This window comes from Anarhichas minor, unplaced genomic scaffold (genome assembly GCF_050575085.1).
Source record: "Anarhichas minor isolate MPS153535 unplaced genomic scaffold, ASM5057508v1 ptg000040l, whole genome shotgun sequence".
Classification (NCBI taxonomy): domain Eukaryota; kingdom Metazoa; phylum Chordata; class Actinopteri; order Perciformes; family Anarhichadidae; genus Anarhichas; species Anarhichas minor.
The window spans coordinates 9,167,103-9,180,316 of NW_027466486.1; the positions used below are offsets into that span (position 1 = coordinate 9,167,103).

General features: G+C 46.8%; 1 protein-coding gene across 1 annotated transcript in view; it reads right to left on the reverse strand.

The window, feature by feature from the left end:
- Window positions 1-13,214, reverse strand: part of kif26ab (kinesin family member 26Ab) — a 64,196-nt gene that overhangs the window by 6,341 nt on the left and 44,641 nt on the right. The window contains exons 5-11 of the mRNA XM_076107986.1: window positions 8,306-8,489; window positions 5,158-5,370; window positions 4,016-4,109; window positions 3,143-3,405; window positions 2,077-2,260; window positions 1,132-1,291; window positions 614-776 (exon numbers count right to left, since the gene is read on the reverse strand). Of these exons, the coding sequence (XP_075964101.1) occupies window positions 614-776; window positions 1,132-1,291; window positions 2,077-2,260; window positions 3,143-3,405; window positions 4,016-4,109; window positions 5,158-5,370; window positions 8,306-8,489 (1,261 nt within the window). The remainder of the gene's footprint in view (window positions 1-613; window positions 777-1,131; window positions 1,292-2,076; window positions 2,261-3,142; window positions 3,406-4,015; window positions 4,110-5,157; window positions 5,371-8,305; window positions 8,490-13,214) is intronic.

A 13,214-nucleotide genomic window follows, 5' to 3' on the forward strand; every position in this document is an offset into this window, starting at 1 on the left:
GCACACAGAAATTAATGTCAATAATACAAATTGCTGTATGTGGACTGCATTATAATCATGCCTGCGACCAATACCAAATAAATACATGCTGTCATTCCACCTAATTATCTGGAGCATATATTTCTCTAATCCGAGGGAATGCATTACACACTTCCTTGAGCAGTGGTATTGATTACATGATTATGCGTTGAGGAGCCGAGAAAAACTAGCTCTGAGTTACTGCACTAATAATCTTTCATTTGCAGAAGCATTCACACATTCATTTGCTTAATAGCTCCAAAATTACAGGAGGAAGAAAGATTTAGGGACGTGAGTCGTGGCATGAAATATGATGAATGCAATCAGAGTTGCACATGCACATTAGGAATGTAATTGCTGTAATAGCAACACTTAAATATAATGTTAAAATTAACAATTACTTTGCATTTATAAACAATGAACAACATTAAATGTAACACAGTTGATGCAGGAGTATTCATTTAAGTTGCTAAATGCCTACTTGTCAGAATGTAGCACTGGATATTAATTTACTACTTATTTAACAGTTTATTACTGCATATGTTTAACCATATTCATAAACCATAAACAAACCATAAGTAGTTTGTCAGTGTACCTTAGATTTCTTCTTCCTCATGCGATGGATGCGGGATGCCAGTTGGATCGTGGTGAGTGAGTCAGCGTAGTTGGCGGGGGAATCGGAGATGTGGGCGATCATGGTGGTTCTACAGTTGATGTTGCCAAGGGACTCCCTCAACAACATTGTCAGTTTGCTGTCCCTACATGGTGCATTTACATTGTTGTTAGCAAACGGCAAGGTAATATTTAAAAGGGACAATAAAAGGTAGCTGACATGATTCCAGGAAGAGCCATTTTGAATTCTCTGAGCTGACAATTACTTCTGCGACGAGTCATTAATCTCTTCATACCTGTGTAACTATAATATAATCTTGTGCAACACTAGCGAAAGCTATTATACGAGGCTAACTAAACTAAATAAACTGTCACACAGCAAACATGTAAGCCTGACGACACATGCAGCAACCTGCCTGAAACTACTACTTATAGACACAACTTCACCGAAGCTAAAACACAGTAAAATAAAGACAGTAAAACTAATGGTGGTTTTCTTACCTGTATGGTACATGTTTTGCTCCATTTGCCAAAGCCATGATGACATTTCCCAGTGCATTTAGAGAGAGACACAAGCCTCCCCCTCCGTCTCTGCTTTTACTCAGGACTTTTTCACAGCTACCCAGGTCGATGAGGTGCAGCCTGCTCCGTCCGCCTGACACTGTGCCAACAACAGAAGAAGAACAAGGTGAGCACAGCCCAGACACTCCCTCTCTGAAGTCAGTTCCTCACGCACAGTGCCATGATGACAGGAGTGGCACAGCTCAGCCCAGACAAGACGGTTGTTTGTTAGAACTGTATGATTTATTTATGAGTAAGATTCCCACACTGAAGTAATCCAAATTGCAGCCTGACTGGTAAACGTCCACCAGATGTGTAACCAATGGTAACAAGGAGGCACGAATACATTCTCCTTCTACTGATTTAAAATACAGCAAGAGGGAATCGGCTGTCATTGTAAAAATCACAGGGCTCCACATTGTTATGTGGGTGACTGATGTAATTGCTACTGTAGCAGCAACACATTAAACTCCTGTCAGCAGGGCTTCAAATCTTCATTCACTCTTGATCAAAGCATGATATATGCATACAAACACATTTCTGTCTTGCAGAGACCAAAACCAATTCATTCATTAACACAGCAAATAAGGGACTTGTCTGATGTTCCATTCACACGTATACTTTTCTGCAATCTAGCTCACCAAATAAAACACCTTATGATTATTCAGTGTGAAAATGAGGTCACCTTTGAATAGCTATAATTAGAGGACATGTTCGAATAAATAATACTGCTCTTGAACTCATTTGCAACACACATGCTAGAAGATTTGTGTAGAAGCATTGGGAAATTGAACAATGACCATATAAGTGTATTGCATAAATGCGAGGTGGCAACTTGTTGGAACACTGCTAGAGTTGTAGATCAAGTAATCTAATGGTACTGACTTCCTCCCTTGCCGCTCTTCTCCATGCGGTACTGGTAAATGTGCAGCGTGAACAGCATGTGGGAGTTGCGGCGCTCCTCCTCCTCCACGTTGGGTCTGCTGGTGCTGCGTGCGGCGATGGCAGCATCCAGGAAGAGGGCAGCTTTCTCAGCCGTCGGGGCACGTAGCTCACTCTGATTCTGGAGCTGTGGGGGGAGGAAGAGACAGAGAACAGGGTTAGGGTGAGCAAAGGAGACCACATAGGGCTTGAGAACGAGCACAGATGTGAAAAGGCTACTGGAGGAGAGAAGGAAGAGAGAGAGAGGAGAGCCAGTTAATTGGAGCCCGGAACACATTTCGAGTCTCGCCCCCGAGTCTCGGGGGCGATTAAAACAGCAGATATGCACACGGGAGGGAGGAGGATTAGGAGAGGTAATGGTGGAGCAGGAGGCAGGGGGCACTTCCCTTACCATGGATGTGATGATGGTTGCGGTGAGATACAGTAAGAGAGGAGGGGAAAGAGAAAAGAAGAGAGAGAGAGAGAAGGCAGGGGGCATCATGAAGGGAGCCCACACGTGGCTGTTGAGAAAAAGAGCAAGACGGAGCTTCACAGAACTGCACAGCCTTTGAAGTCAGAGTCCATACAGCTCCCCAAAAAACAACATCTGACAGCAACACCTGTGAGTGCCTTCAAACCTACAGTCTTCCACCATCCCCCAATAGCACTTCTATTGTGCTGAAGAGGGCTAGTGCTAACACACGGGTAATAGATGCTGATGGATGCTGACAGGAGAGTCAATACAAAGGTAAGAAGAAAGCCATCAATACCACAGATGGGTTTGGTGGAGACAAAAGCAAGGATTTGAGAGGCGGGTAGGATAGAGCGAGGCGGACTGGGAAGTCCTGAGAGATATAAAACACACACATACACACACATAGAAGAAAAAGTTGAAAAATTTAGCGAGAGGAAGAGACAGATCATAGACAGGAAAAGATCAATACTCAGGCAGACTAAGACTGTATAACCCACAGAGAGAATGAAAGGATCATTGCACAAAGACAGAGTGGAGAGGTTGAATGCCTCTCACCTGAGTGCCACAGATGGGATCCTCTCTCAGATGGATGCCTGGGGACTGCCCCTCCTGCAGGCTTCCGGTGGACACCTCAGACAGCAAGTCCTTCAGCTCCTCATCTTTCCCAAAGATTTCCACCGCAGACACCCGGACAGAGAAGCGTGTGCCCGTCTTCTCTTTGCGCTCATTGATGAGCTTGAACAGCCAGGAAATGGCACAAGGCACAATGCCTAGGCTCTGAGTGGAGCTGTCTTTGCCAATCATGGTGTATGTCTTGCCTGGGGACATGTGAAAGAGAGAAGGGGGGGGGGGATAAAAATATTGCCTTGTGTCTGAAAGCCAGCTACACTCACTATTTGCTCAAACTAAAATGACTTCTTTCATCAAGCTGTCTGGAGTGGGCAGGAAGTTGTCGAACAAATAGACACCAACATTGGATATTTTCTGAGGGTTACTGTGTTTAACAACTGTGGATGAAAAAAATGAATAATAGCTGATGTGAGTCTTATGTCCAGGAGGTAATATCCAGTACATGCAAAATACAAAACTCTAATCCAAGGACCCATTCCAGAAGCAGTAATTCTGTGGAGAATTATACCTGGTGGAAACAGCAGCACGCGGAGAGCAAGCCCTTCAGCCTAAGAGCCCAGGCCAATTACTAAGATTTTAATTACAGACTGAGCCCTGAAGCCTGGATGCAGCACTTTTCCCCTCACCCTCCTCCACAGACTCACTAACCATCCTTTCCTCCACTCTCCAATTCCTTGACTCACCCCAGTGCACCACTAAGCCAATTGTGGACATCAAGTGCTGCTAACAAAGAGCAATGAGAATTGTCTTCACCTAACAAAGGCTCTTGTCTAATCTCTTGCCAGTGGAGGAGCTTACCGAGCTTGACTTGGCCGAAGCAGAAGATGCAGCCGTCTGCACCGTTCACCACAGACTGGATGACCTCGGCTACCGTCCCTGAGCACACCTCAGCCTGTGGAGAAACACACAGAGAGACAAGCCCCCTCACAGTCAATTCAGCCACATCTAAGAAATACTCTCACACAGGCACAGAACAATGAATCCAAAACAATATCCTATAAACTAAACAATGATTTGGCATTAGTTATACTAAAATCACATTATTGGTTTCAGTATTTTTCATCACTCAAGAGTATGTGTGTGTGTGTGTTAATGCTTGTTTGTGTGTGCTGCAACGCGTGGCTCATTTTTGCAATCTGTTTCAGCATGGGTCCTCTGGGGCAAGGCTCCTGCAGCAGAGGCCCCTTCCCATACATCACACTGCAAACAAGGCCTCTAACAGCAGAACAGCTTGCTGTTACTGTTAGCCACCAGCAGCGCTGTCCCAGCGGCACAATCTAGCAGCTTGGCCTCAGCTCTGCAACAGCAACATTTAGGCGTTAGCAGCAACTTACTTAGGATAATACTTGCTCCTATTAGGTGGTTTGATAGAAGATCTAAGGCTCTCTTCGCTACAGAGACACAATACTCTCTCATCTGCTCTCTTAGCTGTTTAGAGTTTACTGCACCACGGGGAATAAAATACTGGACCTCGGATTTTTTAGGTAGAAATAAAGATCCAGTCATTCCATTAAAAGACTATGGGTAAGACTAAGCTGCGGAGAGAGAGCAGAACCGGTCTGCTCCCAAGACAGTATATAGTAAACATGTATCTGACCTTCGTCTTTGATCTCAGTGGGTATGCCTGCTGTGGGCTGCAGAGGGCTGAGGTTACATATAGCTGTTCTATGAAAGGAGAGGTTAGATATAACTGTGGTGGATTCAAATCATTCCCCAGAGGGCTTAAAAGGCCCAGCTGTTAGGCCCACACTGGTAAGAATGCCCTCTGACCCAAGACAGGCATTTTTTGTCTAAGCCCTTGGCCACACCCTGCCAGCATGAAGACATCCATTTGCCCTTGAGAGGCTCAATTCCCACACAACACCTTAAAAAAAAACACATATGTCGTACACACACACACACAAACACACATGTAGCACACAACCCCTGCCGGCCCTTACTTGTGAGGCATCCTGGGTAAAAACAGCATCGAAGGCGAATATCTTTGGGACGGCCACAGTGGCGGATCTCCTGTGTCCTGAACTGGAGTGTGGGCTGGATGCTGGGTCGTAGAGCGTCAGCTGCTTTTTCCTGCTGTCCACTTTCAAGAAGGACTGTGACTCTGAGGAGTCTGCAGTCTCCAGAGATGGACAGATACGCATCATCACTTTCACCTAAACCACAGAGTGAGACAGATAAGCAAAACAGAAAAAGGAAACAAACGTGTGGATTAGAAAGTGAGAAAGCATAAAACATGGAAAAATGTGCAGACGGACTCAGCAGAGAGAAGTAAGAATGCATTTTCCGGGTTCAGCACAGAGAAGGGAAAAATCTCAGGCTAAGCTTAAAATATTTTACTAACAGTGCACTATCAGAGGAAAGAGGAGAAATGTATAGTAGGAATTCTGAATATAGGTTTTAGGCAGGGCCAGATCATGGTGCCGTGGGACCCTATAACCACCCAGGGGCCTAGTGCTGTGTGCACTGAGGGCCCTGGACTTCCCCTAGGCATCGTGCACGACCTCAGGCTTGGAGGCACTGGCCCCTCCTGCCCAGTCCATAAGCAGGCATGGTTACAGGTAACCAAACAGAGCCTGGCTCAGCATTGTGCATTGACATCACATCCACCATGTCAGAGTTGATGGACATCGACAGTTGCCATGGAAACACTCAGTCTCACATTGACTGGGGAACCCGATGGGTCAACACATCGCCTAATGGTGTCAGTGAAAGGCAGCAAGGAGCGTATTGAAAGTCGCAGCAGATAGTGGTGGAAATGAATGCGTGCGAAGCGCCACGCTGGGGGATTATCCCTCTAGCGGGATTGTTTTTCTGGACAAGGAGCTGCTCACCAGCATGGGAGTGCGGGAGCATATGGCCCCCCCTCGTATTCCACCTACTCACTCTTCCTCCTCCTCCTCTCCCTCCCCTCTGTTGCCTGGAAAATGGCAGATCCACATGAAGAGCCTCAAAACCTACCCTGTTGCATTCTGGGGCTTGACATTCATAAAGTGACCTGACAGTCTAAAACGCATTCCACAGGTCACAGTACATGCTCATCATGCCCACATGTTACGCTAAAAAGGATGCCGGCTCGTATCTGAAAGTGTTCGGCACTGCTCTGACAAGCCCACTCGTGTCTAACGTCATTGCCATGGTTACAGAAGTGAGGTCATTCTGCCAGTTGTGTAGAGTGGCACCTCTTACTAACAATAGAATTTAAATTTCACCATTTCCTGCCTCTACCATGCTGTACTGTGTGTGTGTGGTCTGTGCGGGTGTGGTCTCGCTTGTGCATGTCAGACTGTTTGACACTTCCTTTTACAATCCCCTTCTTTTGTGATTCTACAATCTGACGGTCAGAAATACCCCTCTACTATATCCCCAAAGTCACGGCAGAAATATATCTGTGACTGACGGGAGACATAAACGGCTCTTGGGATATGAATAGCAGTCTTTTGGAGTCCCTGTCAGCCCCCTGAGTGTTTAGTGTTACGCCTGGCATAATAGCAGTATAGCTGTACAGTTTCTATATCCTACACGTATATGTGATAGGGAACTCAAGCCGGAGCCATTTCAAAGCTTCTTGAAAAAGTACCCATGATGCTTCTCAGGCATTGAAATAAAAACCTTAGAATAAAGCTAACTCTCCCTTCCCTTTTTGACAGAGGACTATTTCACTCAGCCTGGGACTCTCCATCTTCTTCACGCCTACACAAAAGGCCCATTCTTCCCACGACTAGAATATAAATATTGCTACAGACTCGGGCTCCAGCATTCTGAAACAATGTCATTGGAAATCCCTTTCTTTCAATGAGTGAATTCATCTTGCATTCTGCAGGCCAAGTGCAAACTGCCTTTGTACTCCATAGGGGGCTGTTATCGTGACTGACGTGTGCATATGTTGAGTAAATTACATTTGCTATGACATTTAAACTGGGCTTCCACACATGACTGCTGAGTCTCTGTCTACAAGACAGAGGCTACCAGGCGAGCTAATGTCTCAGTTTTATTTATGTTGGCAGGGATCAGATACTGGAGGCCACAGAGGATTGGCTACAGTATTTTCACACCTCGGACTCCGTGCTAATGGCCCTGTTTCCCTGTCCCTTGATCCCCCACAAAATCCATTAGTGTGGCTTGGCATTCCTCCACCCACTCAACTGTCTATGCCTGAAAGAACTGTGTCTAGGTCAAAAGTGGAAAAGTGGAAGTGACCCACATACGGTTGATGGAAAGAAGACATTCACCTAAATCTTAGGTTGAATATGAAACAGACGCAGGCGTAATCAAAAACATGTAGGCTACTGAAAATGTTATTGAAACTGTGATTCAACAAGCAAAGGAGAGACAGAGACAAATGATCAAAGCACTTTGATGCGTTTGCTTTACAATAAGAAAACCTGAAAATCTGGCCTGACAGGCTTGGAACAATGTCATAAATCTTGATTTCCCCTTTAAAACCAGCCCCTTTAGCTGCACAGATGTATAGTATACCTCAGGTCTGGGCTTGAGGGGGCTTGTTAATAACAGGTTTTTTATGAAGTCCTTGTGTCAGTGGGAGATTTACAATATGTGGCAAAATCTCAACCGTCTGGATACCTGGCAACAGAAGCGAGCACTTCCTATCCAGGTGGGATCTAATCTTGTTGGGGGACTTCTTCTGCTTTAGAAATACAGGACGCCAGCTCAGACAAACAATACCCGATAAACCACAAAGGAAGAGCGATGTGTTTATACAGCTTCGTTTAATGACTGTCCTATTGCTGCCAGCCTGACTTTCATCAGCGCAGATTGTACCTAACATGGAATTAGAAATCCTGCTGTTCAACGTGACCGCAGATTTATGGATTATAGTTTTGCTGTCTTTCTGTATTCAGACGGAGGAACGCTGGTCTCACAAACTGCATGAATTCATAACATTCCAGGAGGCTTATCTGACTACATCTGCATGGACTGGACCAGACGGCACGCTGCCTGTGGACCAGTGTGTCGCCACCCTGCATTCCCCCCTTCAAATGGGGGTCTGTGTGTGTCTGTATGTTTGTGTGTGTGTGTGTGTGTGTGTGGCATTCAGCTTTGAGTACACTGATACAGGTCTGTTCTCACCTTTCCCATCCCTGGGTTCTCTTTCCCTTTGGATACGGCTCGGAGCAGGCATGGCGGGGCAGGGGGCGGCGAGACCTGCAAGATGCCACTGAAGTTGGTGGGGTAAATGGAGGGCTCCTGTGGGTGGAGCAGTGAGGGCTGGTGCTTCTTCCGCTTAGAGGACAGATTCAGCTTCTGAGCGGCCCTGGAAAAAAACAACAACAAAAAAACGCCTTGAGGTTGTAGCTAAACTTAAAAATTTTTTTTTTTTAAAAAAACACCATTCCATACAGTTCGTTCATAAGCAAATCATTATTTTCTCATGTAATATTTTGTACCCAGCCAAGAGCTTTTGTAAGGGTGCTGCAAAGCCTTTAGAAATCCCCCGCTGAAACTGTAACATAAAGGTCAACAAGCTCCTTTTAGTTTCCCTAAAGAAAACAAAGTCGGCAGGAGAGCTACGCAGTGCCACCACTCCCGACTATTCCCAACTGCTCTTTCTTCCAACTCCCACCTCAAACTCCCCTACCAAGAAAAATAATGCTTCAGCCCTCCACTTCAACTAGAGCACGTAGAGTGCTCTTATACCTCGATTTTTGCAACAGAAACTGCAAATCCATTACGATAAATGATTACCAGGCAACTCTCTTTGCCTGTAAGGGATCAAACATAGGCTGTCATAGCAGGAAGGCATGGTATACCCATGCCTTCATCTTGATCAAACACAAAACAATTGTTATAGACATGACAGGCGAAGACTACTAACACACTGCCCTCTGGGATACAGTCATGTCTATCTCTGTTCCTAAAGCTGAGCAATTATAAGAGAGTGTTCACCCATCATTGAAGTCAAAGCTGGAGCATGTACTGTTGGGAGTGTTGATCATTTAAATTAGACAATAAACTGGCCAACACCAGCAGTTGAGAGGCAGGTTGGTAAACCCAACCGTCTACTTTCCTTGAGCAGTTCTGCTGTGCTGGCATCTAACAGAACCCTCTTCTGTAACTGAATGCAGCTTTCTGACAGTCCTCTAATTAAAATCCACTGTCATCCTGTCCTCTTGTCTCCAAAAGTCAGTGCTAACGAGACATGCATTAGTCACAGGGCCAACTGAGTCCGGCACACACTTCTGACTAAACTCCTGTACCTCAAAGGACAGCACCAATATCTCTGCACCGCCTGCAGGAAATCAGGCCAGACTTAGAGTGGTTCCAGGCATGGCAGCGCCCTGGATCAGCTAACACCATTCCTCTGCTGGAAATTCAAGGTCAGGGAGGAAAGTAATACTCCAAGGAAATTCAAATGCACTCAAATGGTTTTCACTCGGGCAGTCGAATTTCAGAGCAATGCAGGGAAGACAAAGACGCCGTTGTCAATGTGAAGGTATGACTGGCACAGGGAATGAAAAACAATTTGGAGTGTGAGATTAAAAGATGACAAATCTGCAGAGCAAGGGATTTTAGGAGAAGTAGAAGAAGCAGAGCATGTGAAAGAGCAGAAAAGGGCAGAACCCTGTGTGTCCTGGTGAGCAGCAGTCTCCTAATGGGCCAGTCTGAGCTCATTAGTCCTGCTCTGGGCTCCTCCGGACAGGACTGGGTGGGCTGCTGCCAAAAACACAAACCCTCTTCCCTTACCTTTTCCTGCGTCCCGGAATGACAACAGGCCCCCCTCGTCTCCTCAACCCTCCCCTCTCTACTGTATGCCCCCTGCAGCGACAGCCCAAGAGCACAATCAGGGAACACACTGCCGGCTGATGGAATAATTATTGCATCCAAGAGGGCTACAGGAGAAGGCTCTCCCCAGGGAGCTGCCTATGTGTGATAGCATGCGAGACGGATCGTGTGACTGAAAAAAAAAAAGGGAGACGGAATAGATGAATGTGAGATGGAGAGAAAGGGGAAACTACACCAGGGTACACGTGGCTGTGTGAGACTGCGTGTGTGTGTGTGTGTGTGTGTGTGCGCATTTATGAGAGGTATCCAAAACACATTCATTCAAGATAAATGTACCCCGTCTCTCCGTCTCTGTCTCTCACTCGGTCTCTCTCACCTCATTCTGTCTCTTCTCTCTTGCAGCGAAGAGACAAATCAAGCATCAAGCGTCACCACGAAGGGGGAAAAAAGAGGCTACTATCCTGTACTGATTTATAATTGCCTTGACCAGTGAGGAGCGCTCACAACCCAAAGCTGAGCTGGTAACCTTGAGGTTTATTTCACGCTGCACAATGACAACCAGTGCACGTGTTCTTCAATGGAAGGTGAGAAGAAGAAAAAAGGAGGATATTGCTGGATTTTTTTTTCACCACAACCAATAGTACAAAGGGAAATTAATTGCTTGTCACTTTCTCTCTCTGTCTCTCCCTCCCTCCTTCTCTCTTCCTTCTCGCTGGCTTGCCCAACTACATGATCAGTCAATGGAAAATAGGCGGTGAGGACAGGCTCCCATTTCTTCGCCCCACAACAGCTTGTCCACCTGTTCACTCCCAGTCTCCATGCTAATGAAGCCGTTTCCCTACACAAGTTAGTCTAAAGGAGCAACTGTGCCTCAGATATCAGTTAGTGTTCCGTTAGTACACAATATCCAAACACTGCATATGCTCTGCTGAGTGCTATACATATTACAGACTGAACCACAGGTTTGTTTGAACATGCACCAGTAAAAGAAAATGCTGCAATGGTGTACTTACAGCTCTTTCCAATCCATTATCTGGTTTATGCCTATAGTCAAAAGACAGACAACTGATAGAGTTCAACTTTGCCGTCCATATCTGTGTTGTCACTGTTCTCCATTACTTGCACATTTGACACGCCGGCCGAGAACAGAACGAGGCGGGGCTGCTCACTAGTTGGGGCACAGGGGTCCTCTTTGCTCCGATCGCAATCATCGAGGTTCCACTTGATTTCACAGCGGTTTGTAAGAAGCTGGGCGGGCTGAGGGAGAACCAGGAGGAGGAGGCGTGGGCGTCATAGTAACTAAATGGAACAAGCGCCAGGTGGGGGGGGGGGCGGAGGTCGGCAGACAGGATGAGTACCCTGCAGGAGGTTCACAGTGAGCAGTGCAGGTAGTCCAGAGAGCTTTGTAGGAGGAGGTAAGGAGAAGGTCAGGATGAGGAGGAGCACAGCCTCTGTTCGTACGCCGCTAAAGAACCTCGAACTCTTTCCATGCCTCTTCCACCAGGAAAAGTTCAGCGTCAGTTCAGAGATGCAAAAACCCAGCAAAAGCTTGCTCCCCAACTTTCCACTCCCTCTTTCACATCCAATTCTGCATTCATCCCACAGGCTGCATGGTTGTCTCTCATTTAGTAAATCCACTGTGCTGCGTCTGCTGTGAGTGGCTGCAGGTCCTGATGCCCAGGTCCTTCCCAGAGTCTCTGCTGCTTACAGGCAAGAGGAGGGGCAGAGAATAAGCACGCTTGGCTGAGCTGGAAGATTTCCTTGGGTGGCTGAGAATGAGGAGAATTCCTACTCCTGTTCCGCCTCTCGGTCCTTCTCCTGCTATCGGAGAAATGCTGGCAGCTGTCCTGCCGTGTCTCTCGCTCTCTCTCCCTGCTTCTCTCTCTCTCTCACACACACACACACTCCCTCCTCTCTCCCTGCCACCGTCCTCTCTCTCACACACACACACACACACACACACACACACTCCCTCCTCTCTCCCTGCCGCCCTCCTCTCTCTCGCTTTCTTTCCTCAGCCCAGCCCCTTTTCCCTCCGATTGCCAGACGAGGTGTCAGCGCTCGATTGCTGGCTGCTCGCGGCGCAATTTGTGAGTATTCTCTTTCTCTCTCTACCCGCGCACACACACACACACACACACACTCTGTCTCACACAAGCCCCAACACACACACGTATGCCCCCCACCACACGTCACATGAATACTTAATGCATACAGGAGCCTTCTCTTCTTTTAGGGTCCCACACTTCAAACAGATTTGGTTAGTATGCCTACAGTGCATGCATGAGCACGAGTGTGTACGTGTGTTTGTGCGGCTAGTGAGTGTACACTTGCACATTTGTATATTTTTTGTTTGCCTCTGTTGAGGGATGGAATTAGCCAGATGAATGAGAGTGTTATTAATCACAAGGAGTGGCACACAGATAAGGAAGGATATACTTAAGAGCAGAAAGATGGATTGCCTGAATGAGCGATGCTCTGATTCAATTGGAAAGCTGAGAGAGATTAAAAAAAAGAGTGAGCGCAAGGGAGAGAGGGGGAGCGGACAAACAATGAACAGATGACATCTTAGAAAGACAGAGTTATGCTGGCTAGTGAGAGAGAGTGCAGTCAGTCAATGGTCAAGGGTAAAAAGGGGAATGAAAGCATGCGAGTGGGCGAGCGCCGGGGCGAGAGTACCCTGTATTCCCTCGGCTGCCAATTTACCAGTAAGCCCTCTCAGCCCCCGACCAGCCAGCCTTGTTTGAAAGGCTGCTGCTTTGGCTGCAGAGTGCCCACTACAACATATCGGCAGACAGAGTGGGTGTGAGACTTGCCAGATGAAAGTAAATTCAACACAAACCCACAGCCAGCGCTCTCTGCCTCTCGCCCTCTGACACAGTGCCCCTCGTATGAACTCTGCCGGTTTATACATTTTGGGGGCAAAAGAAAAAAGCAGAAAAATAAAACCCACCACTGCCTACCTATTTAGAGAGCACAGTATACTGTAGTAATGAAGCTGTTTGATATATCACATAACCTTCATCTCCCTCCTTGCCACAGCACGCTTACCTCAGATTTTCTGCAGTGTGTCCAAATTAATTTGCCTGAGGTGGGATTATTTTAAAGAGCAAGAACCGCCTCCTGAAGCTTTGCCACGTGCTACTTTTACACTGGATCCCTTTGAGCCATGAGTAGCGACAGTCGATGAGTACGGGACAATACTAATGTGGACATTGGTCACCCTGACAGTGCAACCAGTCATTATTCTCACGCT